General features: G+C 36.6%; 1 protein-coding gene across 3 annotated transcripts in view; it reads left to right on the plus strand.

Moving 5' to 3' along the window:
- Positions 1-586: 586 nt before the first annotated feature.
- Dora (zinc finger SWIM domain-containing dorado) overlaps positions 587-18,564 on the plus strand; it is a 729,579-nt gene continuing 711,601 nt past the window's right edge. For 2 of the 3 annotated variants that reach the window (XM_090389612.1, XM_090389613.1), the window contains exon 1: positions 588-1,439. In XM_090389612.1, the coding sequence (XP_090245738.1) occupies positions 1,268-1,439 (172 nt within the window). In that variant the 5' untranslated portion in view covers positions 588-1,267. Of the gene's footprint in view, positions 1,440-18,564 lie in introns of all 3 variants that reach the window. The other variant, XM_090389614.1, reaches the window with a different exon arrangement.

Below are 18,564 nucleotides of genomic sequence, written 5' to 3' on the forward strand. Positions count from 1 at the left end.
TTAATTCAACAGATAACATACCAGCCGAAATATGCACATAATTACAGTCTGATGTAGTAGTAGTAGTAGTAGTGGCATGTGATGCAAGAAAGCAAGTGTATGAGTTTATGCAGCATCAGCCAAAAAAAAAAAAAAAAAAAAATCACACCATTCCCTCCAAATGCCTGACCACTGCCCTAATCGGGGCTCACATCTGGTGATTATGGGCTTGGCACACCCAGGGTCCTGAGCTGGATATCATCATTCTTCTCTTCTTGGTGATTCCCTTCTACTTTTGACTCTCTCTCTCTCTCTCTCTCTCAGGGTTACTCGGGAACTTTTTTTTTTTTCCTGGTGCAGCATAAGCCTCAGGCTTCCTTGCATCATATGGATAATAATAATAATAATAATAATAATAATAATAATAATAATAATAATCAAAACTACAGTATATAATTTTGCTTTTTTTTAAGTTATTTTTTTTTAATATTTAATCCCTCTAGTGTCTGTTGTTGAAATGACTGCTAGTGTTAGATATTGAGGCCGCTAGAGTTCAGTGTTTTGTGGTCCTTCACCAGGTGCATTTGTAAATAAACATTATTAGTATCATTATCAGTTATATATATGTATGTTGACTCTTTGGCATTATCGCGGTATTTCGGTATCTGATTCACAAACAACAGCCTAATACTTCTGTGTAAAATATCCTTAATGGAAGTGGAAATTTATTAGAAGACATAGTCAGTTCAAAGTTGGAGAATAAGCCATCATCGTGTCTAGGACTAAGGCTGGCTGGCAAGAGGTAGCCGTCTTCTGCCCCAGGTGACAGCTGTTGAACCCTGCAGTACAGACAAAGGAGCCAGCTGAGAAGTGATAAGTCGGATATCTTTTAAGTATCAGCCTTGGGGATATCTAGTCAGAAGGTCAAATGTAAAAAGCATGTTGCCTTTATTTTTGGCTGAAAAAAATCATACAGTGTACAATGACTTTTCTCTATGCACAGTCTCGTAGCACTGTTATAAAATTCCACCTTTTAATATACGTGTGTAGGAAGGATATTGATTCTGATTTAACCATGCCTTACATATATAGTTAAATATATATAAAGCCTTGTAGTAGGCCTTCGCAGGCTTTAATTATCCAGAATTTAGATGAACATTTTGGATTACAAAACGGAAATTAGTTTTTTAACTTCGTTAAGAACAACTTTTTACGTATATTTAATTTGGGTTGGAAATTTTATACCAGCACCCGTGATTAGATCAGTGTGAAGACTGATAAAACTGTAATGTTGGACTGGGAGGAAACGGACCGATTTTCCTTTGAAGACAGTGATAGATTTGAAGAAGATTCTCTGTGCTCATGGATCAGTGAGCCAGAGTCGGTATGTAATAATTGGAGAGGCTGGAAGAAACAGAACAACTGCGGAGGTTATCATGTTAATCAAATAAGACCAAAAGGTAATATTTTCCCCCCTGATTACTTTATACCTTGAAATTCGTATAAAATAAATTCGATGGTAAGTAATACAAGGAAATTTTTATAACTGACAATTATATTTTGGAATTGTATAATCTTTGATGTTCAATGTTTGTATTTCTGAAGTGGAAAATGAAAATTTCATTTCACCCTTTGTACTGCATTTTTGAGAGAGAGAGATAGCAAGCATGCACATGATCAGACATTGAAATGCACACAGTCAAAAATTTCTCAGAAAGCTGACAAACTTTGATTCGCTGATTATGAAATTTGTGATTCTACTGGGAAAGTGCAGCGATTCCATTATATAGCAATGAATAATAAGCTTCCATTTTCTTGAATAGTTATTTTAAACAAATACTAAAAAACAAAAGATTCTTTGTAAAGTATTTGAAAGCCCCCTTCCCAGAGTGTACAAGTACCTGCAGTTCTCAGTAGGTTTCAAGACTGTTTCCAGAAAGATGGTTGATTATCTAAGAATTCTTGAAGTTTTTTTATTTTCTTAAAACAGGAGAATGAATATCATATTAAAATGGTTATTCATAATAATTATTTGACCATGCTCTCAATAAACTTTTAAATGCAGCATAACATTTTGCATTTTTATACTAACGGTGCAACCATCTCTCATTGTGAAGTGCCGACCGGGCTAGCCGAGTGGGTAAAGTACCTGCCCGGCAACCCAAAGGTCGCGGGTTCGATTCCTGCCTCGGGCTTGGATCAAAGTACTGCAAAAACCTTGGGAGGTGCAATATGGCCACAGAAGCCGATGCGCCAAAAATTACCAAATAAAAAAAAAATACTCATTGTGAAGATGATTTTTTTTTTTTTTTTTTTCAGTTAAGTTAAGTGTTTTGTTTTAAGTTAAGTGCTAGTTAAATATGTTATGTATTGAAGTTGTAATGAAGGCCTTCGAAGTCAACTTTTGAAGCTCTTGACTTGACTTGATATACTGCATGGCAGCTCACATTGAACAATTTCTTTACAACTGTTTTGTCTGAGTATTGTCACTAGAGGCTCTCTGATGAGGGACCAGTTATCCCTGGGTCTTGTAGCAGTGTTTTATTTTAAACAAATAGCATTTTAATTGTTTGAAAGTAGCACAGGTGAGCCATTGTGATGGCCAAGTTTGTTCTGCAATTAGCATTAAGACCTTTGCATTATTTAAAAACACTTTACAGGGGCTCATATCTGGTGAGTATGGGCTTGGCACCCCCAGGGTCCTGAGCTGGATATTATCATTCTTCTCTTTATCTTCCCCCCAAGGGAAAAAATTTTTTTTTTGGCTGGTGCAGCAAACGTCTCAGGTTTTCTTGCACCATATGGCTAACAACAACAATAATAATAATAATAAAAAATCCTGCTTGTTGCAAAAACATATGAAGGGTCAAGATAGGCCTGCAAATGTCTTATGCTTATGTTGTAAGGCAATTTGTTCTGAACACAGAGCTTACTTAATGCAAATTCAACAGGTGTGCTTGCATCTGTCTTATGTGAATATGTCAAGCCATCTTTTTTTCCCGCTCAAGTATTAATTTACGTAGGATTCTTTCCTACACTGCTCTCCATAAAGAAATTGTACACATATCCTAGTAAGGCTCCAAGGATATCCAGGTTCCTGGAAAATATTGTTAATAAATCAAAAGTTGTCAGTAAATCTGTATAGCCCCCCTCCCCAGTTCTGTTCTGAATAAATTGGGCAGAATTTGTTTTTTCTTGAGCCTTCATTTTCCCACTATTTTTCTGGCTAATTACAGTTTAAACTTGAAAATTGGAGGGGGACAGTAAATCATGTGCATTTCAAGTTCCTTAGGGCAGTAGTTTCCTTTTATCTGAAATGAACTGTCTTTAAAAAAAAACTCATAAAATAGAATTGGAGGGATACTGACTCTAAAGTGAAATGAAAGATGAAACCATAACTTTTGGCTTGAAATATAGAGTAAAATACCCCCCCATCCCCCCACCTCCTTCTCTCAGTTAAACTCTTCTGTTCATATAGTCCCATTCAAAAATTTACCTTATCCATTTTGATTTTGGGCCCTTCCTGGAAAATTATCATGACATTATGACTGATTTTTATTTTTTAAATTTCATTGGATGCAATAAAAATGATTTTTGGTTTGATTATAAAACTTTAATTGTAGATAAATTATGATGTTTGCATTTTTTTTTTATTATTATTATTTTTGTAATTTAAGATATCTGAAAAGTACATTTCATACTTTTTATGCAAATAAAGATGAACGACAATTTTATGACAATTTGTATTATGTAAAATATTTCATAATTTTATTTGTTTTCTCAAAAAATTTGTCACAAACCAATTTTGCTGCTTCATAATCCCAAATTTTTCTACATTGTTTCCCCCCCCCCAACATATTTCTTAAATTTCATGCCTCAAAATATTTCATAAATTTCATTCCTCAAGAACAAAAAGTTCAAATTGATTTGACGTAATTTAGCTATAAGTTTATATACTATTATAAATTAATGCGTACTTCAATATATTTAATCTCAGAAACTGAAATAAAATATGCTATACAGGGTGTCTCAAAAATATTGGTACAAACTTTAGGGGAGGTAGGTAACATCTAAAGGAATGTGAATCGCATAGGAACCCATAACTGGAAATGGCACCGTAATCGGTAGACGGCGCTGTTAATCAGTTCGCAAGAGGGAAAATTTCTGGTTTACTCATTCAAGCAGTACTCGCCGCATGAAAAGCATGCATTGATATACGAACTGTGAGCTGGCAGACATGCACCTAGTGTATGGATTAGCAGAAGGCAATGGACGAGCCCTCAACGAATTTATGGAGAATGCTTCCAAGACAGACATGACCACCGTTTGTTTGCACGTGTGCATCAAAATTTGTGCGATTATGGGTCATTTAGAGGTAACAGGAGTAGTGCAGGCAGACCACGTTCGATACGAACTCCCGCCATGGAAGAAAGTGTGTTGAACGCCATCTAGAATAATCCTACTACCAGCACACGTACCTTTGCCTCTGCCTTAGGAGTGTCTCGTTGCAGTGTACAGTGTGTCTGGCACGACAATTCCTTACACCCCTTTCATCTCCAAAGGGTTCAGTTACTGCTCCCCCAAGATCATCCTGCACGTGTGGCTTTTGCGCAGTGGTTTCTCCAAGAAAGTGTTCAAGACTTGAATTTTCCAGCCTATGTTTTGTTCACGGATGAGGCTTATTATATAGCAATAATTGAATAAGCCTTCACTCGGGAAGGCTTATTCAATCAGCACAATGCTCATGTGTGGGCTCATGACAATCCACATGCCCCCATGCGGCACAACATCGCTTCGCAATAAATGTGTAGGCAGGTATGGTTGATGACTGTTTAGTCGGCCCATACCTGTTACCATCCCGCATGAACTCCGCTAAATATCGGATCTTTCTTGAACAAGTTCTACCAGGGTTACTTGACGATGTTCCAGCAAATGTGAGACTCAACATTTGGTTTCAACATGACTGGGCACCTGCCCATTATGGAAGGTGTGTTCGTGACCATTTGAACAGGCGTTTTGGGCGTCGATGGATTGGCCGTGGTGGACCCGTTGCCTGGTCCCCATCACCTGATTTATTGAGCCTTAATTTCTTTCTGTGGGGGCCCTCAAATCTATTGTGTATGAATCGCTTGTGGAGATGGAAATGGATCTCGTGGCGAGACTCGTCTGCGCTACTGCTACTGTCAAAGAAACTCCAGGTGTGTTCGACCGTGTCCGCCAATCCATGCTGCGTCGGTGTCACGCATTCATCACGTCTCATGGTCGAACCTTCAAGCATCTGTTGTAACATCATGAAATGAATCCATTTCGTACTCCATTGTTAATATTATGTCAAATAAATAAAAAAAAAAATGTTTGCGACTAATTACTGTCTTGTGTCATTTCTGCTTCTTGTGCCTCTGCTACTACTTTCCCGTTACATTTCCGGTTATGGGTTCCTATGCGATTCACATTCCTTTAGATGTTACCTACCTCCCCTAAATGTTTGTACCAATATTTTCGAGACACCCTGTATATCTGATTTAATGGGAGGGGGGATTGTCCATTTTTTATTTAAAAAAAGTGTTCCATCAAAACAACGTTGCCTCCCCCCTTTGAAGAATCAAGTGCACTCTAAGGGGCATGCCCTATACTTTGGGAACCTCTGGTTTAATTCAGCCTGATAGAACATAACTCATTTTATCCTGCAAATAAAGTTACATTTATTGTAATTTGTGGGAAATATTTCTGTTTTTCCATTACTTCTTTTTAGCTTATAAAATGATTGTTTCTAAATTGTTAGGAACAATCATTTTATAACTTAAAAAGAAGTAAAATAGCACAGCAAATTTGATTTGCTGTGCTATTTTGCTATACAGTTTTTGTTTCCTGAGAAATTCTAGAAATTGAACAAGACAATTTTTAGCGTGGAACAGCTGAGTTGCCCTTCCACGAGTGATAAATAACTCTGCATAATGGATTGCTGATTGCTGTTTTTAAGGTCCTTTTTTTTTTGCATAGGAGATGCTGTACATGGATGGATGGATTTATTCAATCTTTTTGTGACTATCAATTGGAGACCACCAACCTTTGTAATCTGATCTTTTTTTTTTTTCTCAATGTAAGGAAATCAAAAAGAGAGAGGGCGGGAAGAAGGGAAGGAAAAAGCAAAAAACTTCTATAACTAAACACTAGTTGAACCCTTTCTTCATCTTTGTACTAATGAAGAACTCTTTAATTTATGAAGACAAATAATATAACCTTACTATGCCAGTGCTTATTTACTTTATGGAACTCACCTTCACTATTTTGATTCATATCTTAATTTATTTCTTTGTGACAGAGGTTTCAAGTCTTCATTCTGAACTCTCATGAAGTTGTTTGTGTTGTAAAAAGAAAATCATTATCTTACAATCTGGAAATATTAAGAAAGCAGTTACACTACTGTATTTTTCATACTGATCTAGAATATAATAAAGGAAATGAAAAGGTAAAATGAAAATAAAATATGATTAAGCTTCTTTACTGAGAGTTTAGTAAAGCACCTTAATCATATTTGGGTTCTTTAGGCTGCCTACTTAAAATGTCTATATGATACAGTGCACAATGAGAATCATTAGCCCTCTCACAGAACTTGACTGAGTAAATCTGAATGCGGCAGGCAAATCTCGAAGCCCATCAACCTTGAATAGGCTAAGATGGTCTGAGTTAAACCTGACTATTTTATAAATCTCCATAAGTGGAAAACTTGGTTTCCTTTCATCTGCTGTTGAATAATAATATATTAAATATGTTTAGATTTATTCAAGTTTGAAATAAAAAGTGGACTTTATGGATAACTCTTTTATAAGGACAGTTTAGAAGAAATTATTATATTTTTTTTTGTTTTAGAGGTTGGGGTAAAATATAAATATATTTGTTGCACTGATCAGACAGGAACTGTAGCTGAAAACTTTTACTATTTTAGACTAAGTATTTCTTCTATAGTTTAATACCCTGACACACACTCCTTGAAGTTATGTGAGGCTTGTTTCCCTAATTTTCTCATCCCACTTATTTGAAATGTTGCTACCTTCAGAACATCTTGCTTGATATTAAATATTGTGGCTGCTTATTGTTTAGAGCTACAGCTGCTCAACTCGGGTGCTTCTAGGTTGAGAGGCTATAGAAACACTGTGGTCATCCTTTGCCTGCTGGAGCACCTTGTAGCTTCCTCTTGAAAAGATGGGGCATTGGCAGCTGAATTCCTCTTCAATATTTTTTCAGATTGATTTTATCCTTCATTAGGTGACACTCATTTTCTTCAATTTGCTCATATTTTATTTCAATTTGTGACTACTTTTTCCAATTAAGGAGAATTGGCATTCCAGAGTTTTCAGTTCTGAAATATTTCTTCCACTCAAGTTTTTTTTCTCTAAAACCCAAACCTGCAAAGAAACATACCATTTCATTGGTTTTTGGAGTTTTACTTGTTATTCTTTTTCTGTTTTAAAATTTTTCAGCTATATTTCCTGGCTGGTTGGTGGTGACAAGAATACTTACAAGAAATCTGAAACCAAATTAAGAAATTTAAATTTTTGAACAGAAATAATAGCAATATTTTTACTGAGGTAAAACATTTATATTTAAGAAAACCATTGATATCTATATTATATTTTGTAATTTTTAATACAATTTTTTTTTACATTAATAAAAATTATATTATCTTTTATTGAGCTTCTATTTGTTACATTTTAATATTATTTCATTCAGAAAAGAATAATTAAATTGTTAAGTTTCCTCGGGAATTCCTATTTCTTTTGGACTTTCTGTTTTAAGCATGTTTGCATGTGATAAATGCCCGTTGTCTCGCCATGTGAGCATCTGTCTATCTGTTATTCAGCTGTATCTGACAGCTTGATGCCAAGAGGATGGATTTTCATTAAATTTTATATTGTGGTATTTTTTGAGCCATCTCGCATTTAATTAAAATTGGAAAAATAGAGATCTAACAGTTATCACTTTGGCTATCACATACTGTGTATTGTAATTTATATACTGGATATTATGCTTGTTGTCATATGCTGATTAGAGGAATAATTGGGCAGTATGGCAGATGCTCAGAACAAAAATATAAGCAGTGCACATATGAAAGTTGTTGCTTTTTGAAGAGTATGTTGTTTTTGTTATTAGTTTACTACATATATAAATTATATTTTCTGTTGCATTTGAATAACAGTTGAAATATATGTATTTCCACTATTAAAATATTTTATTAATTTAATTTTATTAAATTAATAAAATGAATAAATTAATAAAATTTAATTTTATTAAATTAAAATATTTTATTAAAATATTTAATAAAATATTATTAAAAGTAGGTACAAAGGATATAAAAATATTGGCTACATTCTACAATGTGATATGTGTTGCTATTTGTTTATTTTATTAAATCAGAATATTCCTGTGAAATGTGTTAACGACCAACACATTTGAAGTTTTATAAAAAATCCGAGAGGAAATAAATAAAGCATTAAAAGCTGAGTGAATATTACATTGTTATGTATGTACAGTGAACTGAGAAGAATTATTTGTATATATTATTAGTAATTGGTAAGAAGATAGTTATTTACATTTCAGTTAATAACAGTAAAAGAAAAAAAATTAATTTAAGAAATAAAAATCAAATGTGCCTGAAATTTAATGCTGTACTGTTACCTAACTCATTTTTATTTTTCTTTCTTATATTGTATTTGTTTGGGTAGTAAAGGAGATATCTTTCAAGAAACTTTAACTGGCTTTAGGTGATATAAAACCAAGATTTTTTTTAAATTAGGAGATGGGCACAATATGACTATTTATTGTATGAGAAAGAATTAATTGAACCACACTAATATAACACGTGATAGATTAAGTTGTTTTGAACCATCACAATTAAAACTAAACTTGACTTATGCTATTTCTAAACTTATTTCACTCTTGCTCAATTCATCTCTCCAGAAGAGGAATTCTGTTTTTTTTAACACAGTCATATTAATAGTAATATCATTGCAAACTGGATGAGCTAATTCTTGATATTAATTGTAAATAACCTCTAATGACACCATTATTATTATTACAGTGAAACCTCCTTTAATGGACACCTCTCTAAAGCAAACACTCAGGTGTACACTGATAACCATTGCACTGTGACCAGATAGCAGTGTAGCTTTAATCCACTGCATTATTGGCCCATATTTTTTGAAGAATGGAAGGGTAACAACTGTGATGTTAGGCTACTGTGCTAATATGATTGCAACTTTTTTGATTGATGATCTAGCTACTAGGTTTCTGCAATTTAATGAAGCCAGTTGGTTTCAATAAGATAGTTCTGTGTCTCATAATGACTGGATGTCAGTGGATGCTGTATGACTACATTTTCTTAACCACATCATCTCCAGGAATTGGTGACATTTCTTTGCTTCCAAGGACCCCAGACTTGTCAGCATGTGACTTTTTTATGGAGGCACTTAAAGAACAAGGTGTACTCTCATTTCCTACACAATATTGAAGAACTGAAAGAAAAAATTTGTGAAGAAATTGCCAGAATTCTTTGGAGATACTATGCTGCAACATGGAAACCACACATGGAAAACTAGGAGAATGCCTGCACAGAAACAGTGGTCACATCAAGAATTATCTTCAGAAAAATAATATGCTATTTACTTTAAGATATAACACATATTTGTAATTTTCTTTATTTAATTATTAAGTGTTTAAAATTGCCTATTTCCCTGGCTCACCCTGTGTATGAGCACTATAACCTAACAAGTAGCTCGAATCCTTTTGATTTTAAACTTTTTATTTTCTTATGATTCACTCCCCTGATACATTTTTTTGTAATTATCGAAACACGCTATGTTATCAGTAGCCTGCTACTTCTGTCATTTGCTTGTTATTCCTTTCATGTACTTCACTAATGAGTCATTATCTGTAGGCCTTTCAGACCACAATTCACTCTTGGGCTTTAGAAATCTCTTATTGATATCCCTAAGGAAAGTGAAAATGTGACCTTGACTCCTACCACTAACTATTTGCATGCTTTTGCTCCCCTGTTTCCCCCCACTCTTTCCCAATTACCTGCCCCACATACATATATACAAGTATGCATATATATTTATTTTTTTAAATTTTATTTTTTATATTATTTAGGGGCAGACTGAATAGTAGGACATAGGGCAATTCTTTCACACACATTTGTCATCTTGCATTCATCATTCAGCCAGATAGGGTGCAGGTGCCACCTAAACCTGGCAACTGTCATATAATCACATTTTTTTAAAAAATATACTATTCATAAATATTTACTTAGTCATGATATATTTTGCGCAGGTGACCTGGAATTTACTCACATGTATACAATTTAACCTGCAAGTGTAACTTTTTTCTTATATACATACTCAGGTACAACAAACTACATATATAAGACATTCACATTCAGCCATCCTTTTCACACACTTATCCCACTCGCTACAGTACCCTGAATAGGACTACACATTAGGTCCTTGAGGTTGTCTTGAGACATTCAGATATGCCAGACAAGCTATCTGGGAGTCTAAAACGCTGATGGAACTGATATTTGGGTGACACTCAAGTCAAGTGGACACAGTTTCGGCGAAGTATGGCGAAGTTTCGGTCAAATGACAGCGAAACCATGCTTGCACCTTCACGATGGTGGGACTGTTGGTAATCCTGGGTATAACCACCATGCACAAGCACACTGTGTGTGACCACCCATGTGTGAACCAACGTAAGCAGGGGTGGAGGTGTGGTGCCCACACCACATGGAGAAATGCCGTCCCTCTCTGTTACCAGTAAATACTAGGTGGTAGATGACTCTCATCAACTGGTGCAATACCACCACTTTGCTTATTGGAGGCTTGAAGTGGTGGAACCCATTTTTAGTCTCTAGAACTAAGTTCCATTCAACCCTTCCCCATCTCTTCCATCATGCAGTATGACTGATGACTTTTGAGGTTATGATGGACATCATGGTAAGATCCAATCTTCCTTACATTTCGAGGGTACAGCTCTAAAATAGTGTTCGCAGGCTGGTCACTAGTTAGTACACTGGACCAAACCTATTGGTAACCCTTTAGGAGGCTTCCGGATCAGCTAGTGTATCTTGCTACTTCTACTCTGCCAGATAGTGATTGGAGAGAGTCCGAGTAGTGTGTATGTGGGGGGGGGACATTGTCAAATCGCATTACGTCAATGATCTGGGTATATTCTTACCATGTGTGTGCCATATCAAAAATTTCGTTACTTCATACAGCATATGTTCCCCCTCCACTTTTTCTTACTATTGAATACACCATGAATTGTCAAACTAATAGAGCAAGCTTATCTGTGAAAAGATCTAAACCTCCGAAACACTTCCTAGTTCATTTCACAAATATACGTGGTCTCAGTTCTAATCTGAATGATGTCCATTTCCACTTGCAGCCTGCCAAACCCCATGTACTTTTATACTTTTTCTGACAGAATCTCAGTTATCAGTTGATTCAACTACTGCTCATTTCAGTTGCCCAAATTATTTTCTGTGTGATTCCTTTCGCCTTAAAGGTGGTACTTGTGAATATGTCCGTTCCCTGTCAGAGACTTCATAATTTGGAATCTCCTCTTTTCGATCTTCTCAGGCTTAAAATGTCTCTCCTCATTCTGTCAAATTCATCTGTTGTCTCTACCGTACTCCCAACTCCACTAATCACTTGGAGCTCTTTGACTTCCTCTCTTTGCAGCTTTACTTTTCCCAGTCCAGCTTTCCTAACAGTGAGGTAATTTTCCTTGGTGATTTTAAAGTTCACAACTCCAGCTGGCTTCTGTTTTCTAGTCACACCGACCCAGTTGGTCGAGATGTTGAGACTTTTGCAATTACTAATGATCTTGCACAGATTGTTCATCTACCTACAAGAATACCGGACAGTTCTAACAATACAGTCAATATGCTTGATCTTTTTCTCACAAACAACCCTTCTAAGTACACGGTTGAATTGAGTGTTCTTCTAGGCACCTCAGATCACAACTTGGTGATTGTCTCTTCTGCAAAAGAGGCTTTATCTCATGACTATTCCCAACCTCGTGTTGTTTGGCATCACAAGAATGCAAAATGGGATAACTTGCTGCGAGATTTCTTTTCCTTGTTTGATTTACTGTTTCAAAACTTCTGATGTCAACGTTTGCTCAGATACTGTCAGTTAAATTATTCTTGTAGGAATGGAATCCTTTATTCCACACTCCCCTCTAAAATCTCATCCTTTATCTAAGCCTTGGTTTTCCAATAAATGTGCTAAGGCTGTTCAAGAGAAGAATGTTGCATATCGTAATTGGCTTGTTTCCAATTCTTCAGTTTCATTTTCTGCCTACACCAAAGCTCGCAACAATTGTAAAGCAGTTATTAATCAGTCCAAACTAGATTTTGAACAGAATAAGAGTTGAAAACTTGCTTCTTGCCCTAATGGTAACCAAGCATTCTGGTCCCTTGCCAAAGCTATTAGCCGCAACTTTTGCAAAAAATAAAGCCTGGAATTTGTTTCGGCAATGTCCGAGCACAGTCAATCTCATTAACTATAAGAAATTAAGGGCAAAAGCACGCTTCATACAAAAGCAAGCAAAGAAAGAATCCTGGACCCGTTTTGCCTCCAGTTTTCACAGAAATACTGATTCCAAAATAATATGGAAAAAAATTAGGCAGCTGTCTGGTAAGTTTCCTATCATACCTTCTCCAATCCTCTCTTGGAATGGGAAAGATCTCTCTAATCCAGCAGATATAGCTAATGCTTTGGGAAATACTTTTGCTGAAATCTCAGCAGCAACAGCCTATCCTACCTCATTCCAAAGAATTAAAAACACTGAAGAAAAGCATGCTATTCATTTTCAAACTGCTCGTCTTCTCCCATATAACAAAACTGTGCAATATTCTGAACTTTTACATGTCATTAAAACCGCCCGCAATGGTGCTGCCGGGCCAGATGGGATTTATTATGTCATGCTACAACATCTTGATGACAAAGCTTTGCGCTGCCTCTTGGTCTTTTACAGTCGCATATTTTTAGAAAATGTTTTTCCAGCTTCTTGGCATCACTGTACAGTTTTGGCATTCCTGAAACCTGGAAAAGATCCAACCAACCCGAATAGCTATAGACCCATATCTCTCTCAAGCTGCCTCAGCAAAATTCTTTAGAAAATTATCCACAGAAGACTCGTCTGGATCATAGAGTCGGAACAGCTAATGAGCCATAGTCAATATGGCTTTCGTCAAAACAGGTCATGCCTAGATCTTATGGTCAAGGCTGAATTTGCCATCCGTAATGCTTTTGTCAAACATGAACATCTAGTAATGGTTTCAATAGACATAGAGAAGGCTTTTGATACCACCTGGCGGTATGGTATACTTAGTGATCTTTACCTTCTCGGACTACGAGGCAACCTTCCTATATTTATTCAGAACTTCTTACATACGAGATCATTTCAAGTTCGATACCAACATGCCCTTTCCACAACTTTCATCCAGGAAGAAGGTGTTCCACAGGGATCAGTACTGAGTGCCACTCTTTTTGCTCTGAGAATAGATTCTATCACTAAGCAGCTTCCAAATACAGTTGAGACTTACCTTTATGCAGATGACCTTTCCATCTCCTGTCATTCTCAAAACATGAGGTCTATTGAAAGACAGCTTCAGATATCACTTAATAAAATTCAACAATGGACGAGCCTGAACGGCTATCGGCTCTCGCAGCAGAAAACAGTTGCCATCCACTTCTGTAGACAATGCAAACTTTATCCAGATCCTGAACTTCAAATTTCTAACATCCTTGTCCCAGTTACCAGTAACATCAGATTTCTTGGATTAATCCTTGACAACAAGTTAAATTTTCTAGATCATATTAAAAATGTACGGATTTCATGTCTAAAAAAGTTAAACATACTCAGAGCTTTATCTGCCCAAACGTGGGGTGCAGATCGTACCTCGCTTCTTCGTTTATACAGGGCATTAATCAGGTCCAGTCTCGATTATGGTGCTCCAATCTATGATTCTGCCAGAAAGAGTGTATTACGCTGGCTCTATCCAATTCAGCACAGTGCTTTGAGAATTGCAATTGGTGCATTCAGAACGTCGCCAGCACATAGTCTCTACATTGATGCTCACGAGCCCCCACTAACTTTACGCAGGAAAACACTGTTACTCAAATATGCTGTAAAGATACAAAGTTGTGCCTCTCATCCCGTTCAGTCATACCTTTTCAACCCACCGTTAGAAATCCTGTACAGAAACAAACCTAGCATAGTAAAGCCAGCTGGTCTTCGCCTTCTTGAATTGGAGCAAGTTTGGAATATTTCCGTCCATTCCATACAACAAGTAGCCACATGTACTCAGCCACCATGGACTCCTCCTCTTCTTCCAACCTGTGACACTTACTTCTGTCAATGGAGAAAGAATACTTTGCAAGCATCAAATGTCAAACAAATTCATGCAGTTCACACTCAAAGATATACTGATTTCTCCCCAATCTATACAGATGGCTCTAAATCTAATTCAAATGTTGGAGCAGCTGCAGTGTTTCCGAATACAACTCTATCAGTTTCCCTTCCATCAGATTTTAGTATATTTTCTGCTGAATTATATGCAATTAAACTAGCTTTAGAAAATCTCTGCTCTGACAGTTCCTTAAAATCAGTTATTTACACTGATTCACTCAGCTCAATCACGTCGTTATTTAATTCTTCAGATAAAGTTCACCCTGTTCTAGATGAAATCAGAAGCTTATTACTGCAAATTAAAAAACGAAACCAACTGGTCACTTTTTGCTGGATTCCAGCCCATTGTGGTATTTTAGGCAATGAACTGGCCGATAAAGCTGCAAAAAATCCAACTACCATTGATTTAACCAATATCCCTGTTCCAGCATCAGATTATGCACTAACCATTCATGCTGCTTGCCTATCACAATGGACAGCACTGAGGCACTCTCAGACTAATAATAAACTCTTTCGGTTTAAACATGATCCGAAAATTTGGCGCTCCAGTATCCGTACATCGAGACAAGAAGAAGTAGTCCTTTCAAGGGCAAGAATAGGACATACCCATCTGACCCACCTTCATTTACTCACAGGAGATGATCCACCACAATGTACATATTGTTCTAATAATCTGACTGTAAAACATATTCGTATTGGCTGCCCCTATTATAAACAAGCCAGAACTTCATCCTTGATCTCACTGGCTAAACTTCATAAACCAATAACTCTTGAAAATCTCATTGGTGATAAGGCAAATATTTTTAAATTTTTTGACTTTCTCAGGCAAACTGGTCTTTTCAATTATTTCTGATTTCAGATTTTCTTTTTTCTTTTCTTTTGATTTAGGGAAAACTCATGTCTTAATATAATAAGTGAATAGGCACATTATAGCCTTAGCAGCTTATGTGCCATTAAACCTCCAGAGCAACAACAACAACAACAGCAACTTTTGCACATCTCTGCTCCCACCTCTGTCAAAACCAGATGGTTCTGTTATCACTTCAGCCAAGGATAAAGCTGATCTGCTAGCATCCCATCTTTCTTCCGACTCATTTATTAATGATCTTGGTAAAACACCTCCCACCATTCCCAACATGCTCCATTCAATGCCTCCCGTGTCTCTTCTGTCAAAAGGATGTCAGAAGGATTTTGATGATTCTTGATGCTAAGAAAGCTCCAGGACCTAATGGTATTTCTCCACTTGTTCTCAAAACCTGTGCTCCTGAACTTACTCCTGTTCTTTGCCGCTTTTTTCACTTTCTTATTCCAAAGGTGTTTTTCCTTCTTGGAAATTTGCTCATATCGAACCAGTTCTTAAAAAGGGTGACTAATCCCTTCCATCCAGTTATTGTCCCATTGCATTTACTTCTACTCTTTCTAAAGTAATGGAGAAATCAATTAACCGCCAACTCTTAAACTGCCTAGAAACCTTACGTCTGATCAACGATCGCTAGTATGGATTCCGTCAGTGTTGATCCACTGGTGATATTCTGGCTTATGTTACCCATTTATGGACAAATTCTATGGAAGAGTTCGGTGAAATACAAGCAATTGCTCTTGACATCTCAAAGTTGTTGTTATTTGGTTTTTAGGAGCATTAGCAATTAAGGCCATATTGCTCTGGGGATATGCGGTGCTCATTCCCTGACCTTTCCGCATCCTCCGTATTTGGTGGTCACAGGCATGAAACCCAGTCTAATCAAGAAGCGTGTGCTATGCACTGCTGCTCCTGCCCACCTTGAGGCGCCACATCTTAAAGGCTTTCGATCGTGTTTGGCATAAAGGTCTAAAGAAGCTTCAATCTTATGGTTTGCCAACTGTTATTTGTAATTGGTTATCCAGGTTTCTCTCTGATCGCTCACTGAGGGTGATGGTATTCTAAAGATGGTTCTCTGTCTTCTAACTTCTCCCTAATGCTGGTGTCCCCCAAGGTTCAGTTCTTTCCCCCACTCTTTTCCTCTTGTATATTAATGACCTTGTTCCATTGACCGGAAATCCTATCCATAATTTTGCCGATGATAGCACATTGCATTCCACTTTCCATTTTGAGAAATTTTGTCCTGCTCAATCAGCTTCAACTTCTCAAATATCTGCTGCCATTTCCTTAAATGCCGATCTCCAGGTAATTCTTCAGTGTGGCAATGAAAACTTAGTTGATTTTAATTCTTCGAAAACTCAGTCTTGTCTTATATCTTGCAAAAAGGATTCTTCTGCTCCTGTGCTTATCTTTGGTGACACTCCAATTTCTAGGCAAGTTGATATATCTCTTTTGGGGATTACTCTGACTTCTAATCTCTTTTGGCACAAGAACATTACAAATATTGCTTCCTCTGTATCTAAAAAACTTGGTTTTCTCTTTCGCTCTCAGCATTACTTGTTTTCCAAACAGCTGTTCACTCTGTACAAATTGCAAAAATGCCTTACCATGGAATATTGTTCTCACGTCTGGGGCGGTGCCCCCAAAACCTCTCTCAGGCTTCTAGATTCCATTCAGAACAGGGCAGTTAGGTTAATTAATGACTCATCTCTAACAGAGTCTCTCCATTCGCTGTCTCATAGACGTACTGTTTCTGCTGCATGCTTTTTCTACAGATACTTCCATGGACACTGTTCTTCTCAATTGGCTTCTATAATTTCTGCTCTCTCTTTTTCAAACAGGTCCGAACATGTGCCGCCACCATCTAACATCCATTTACTATCCAACTTCAAACTCACAGAACCAACTTTTCATATTCCTCGTTCATTCATTCAACTGCTGTTTTCTGGAACAACTTTCCTTCATATGTCTTTCCTGAAAATTACAGTCTACAGAAGTTCAAGTCTAATGTCAACAAATATCTTCTCTCGTCTTCTCAACCTCCAACCCAAGCATGGTATTAAGTACTATAGCTTCTAATGCCTCACCATTCAGTAAAATGTCAGACTTGTCAGAAGTATCTTTCTCTGCAGATGCATTGTTCTCAAACAGGGCTCGTAAATTTCTATAATCAGATCTTTCCAGGAATATGTATTTCCCATTTCCTGGCAAAATTCTTGTGTAATAGCTGTCTCTAAACCCAGGAAAAGATCATTCAGTTCCTAACAATTATAGACTGATTTCTCTAACCAGTTTAGTAAAGCTTTAGAAAAAATGGTGCACTTTCGACTCACCGGGTACTTTTGAGTCCTGAAAAATAATCAGTAACAATCAGTTTGGATTTCAGAGAAATAGATCTTCCTTAGATCTCATGGTAAAAGCTGAATCAAATTGAAGAAATGCATTTATCAGAAATCAACATCTTGTTATGTTATGCCTCAATATAGAGAAAGCTTTTGATACCACATGTGCTGTAGCATCCTAAGTAATCTCCATTCTGTTAATATCAGAAGCCATTTATTGTACTTTATCCAAAACTTCGTCAACACAGGTCATTCCAAGTTTGATACTGGCAGGTTTTGCCTCAAATATACATACATACATACAAGGAGTCCTATAAGCCTATGTTCTCAGCACTGAGAGAGAGAGAGAGAGAGAGATAATCTTTAATGCCCTTCACGGCCAAAAAGCCAGGGGTTTACATTTGTACAACTTCCCGAAACTTCCGGGAAAATAGAACAATTAATTTACAAAAACAGGTAATTTTACAAAAGAAAACATATTTTATACAAAGGAGAGAACTCCTTACGAGAGTTAGGTCTGATTGAGCTGACTTAACATCGAGATAAGAGCACCAGCTCAATCAGACAGGAACAGATGCAAGGTACACATGTCAATGCAGATTAGTCCTACTAGACATAATTTTTTTCCTGTAAGTCCGGTCAATAGCGAATTTGTTCAGGGATTTCAGAGAAATAGATCTTCCTTAGATCTCATGGTAAAAGCTGAATCAAATTGAAGAAATGCATTTATCAGAAATCAACATCTTGTTATGTTATGCCTCAATATAGAGAAAGCTTTTGATACCACATGTGCTGTAGCATCCTAAGTAATCTCCATTCTGTTAATACTGCTTTATATGTGATACAACACACTGCTTTATATGTGATAAAAATAAACAGTACAAACAGCATTCCAAACATTATCAGCTC

Source organism: Mastigoproctus giganteus, chromosome 2 (genome assembly GCF_048544385.1).
Source record: "Mastigoproctus giganteus isolate SK-2022 chromosome 2, ASM4854438v1, whole genome shotgun sequence".
In the NCBI taxonomy this organism is placed as follows: Eukaryota; Metazoa; Arthropoda; class Arachnida; order Uropygi; family Thelyphonidae; genus Mastigoproctus; species Mastigoproctus giganteus.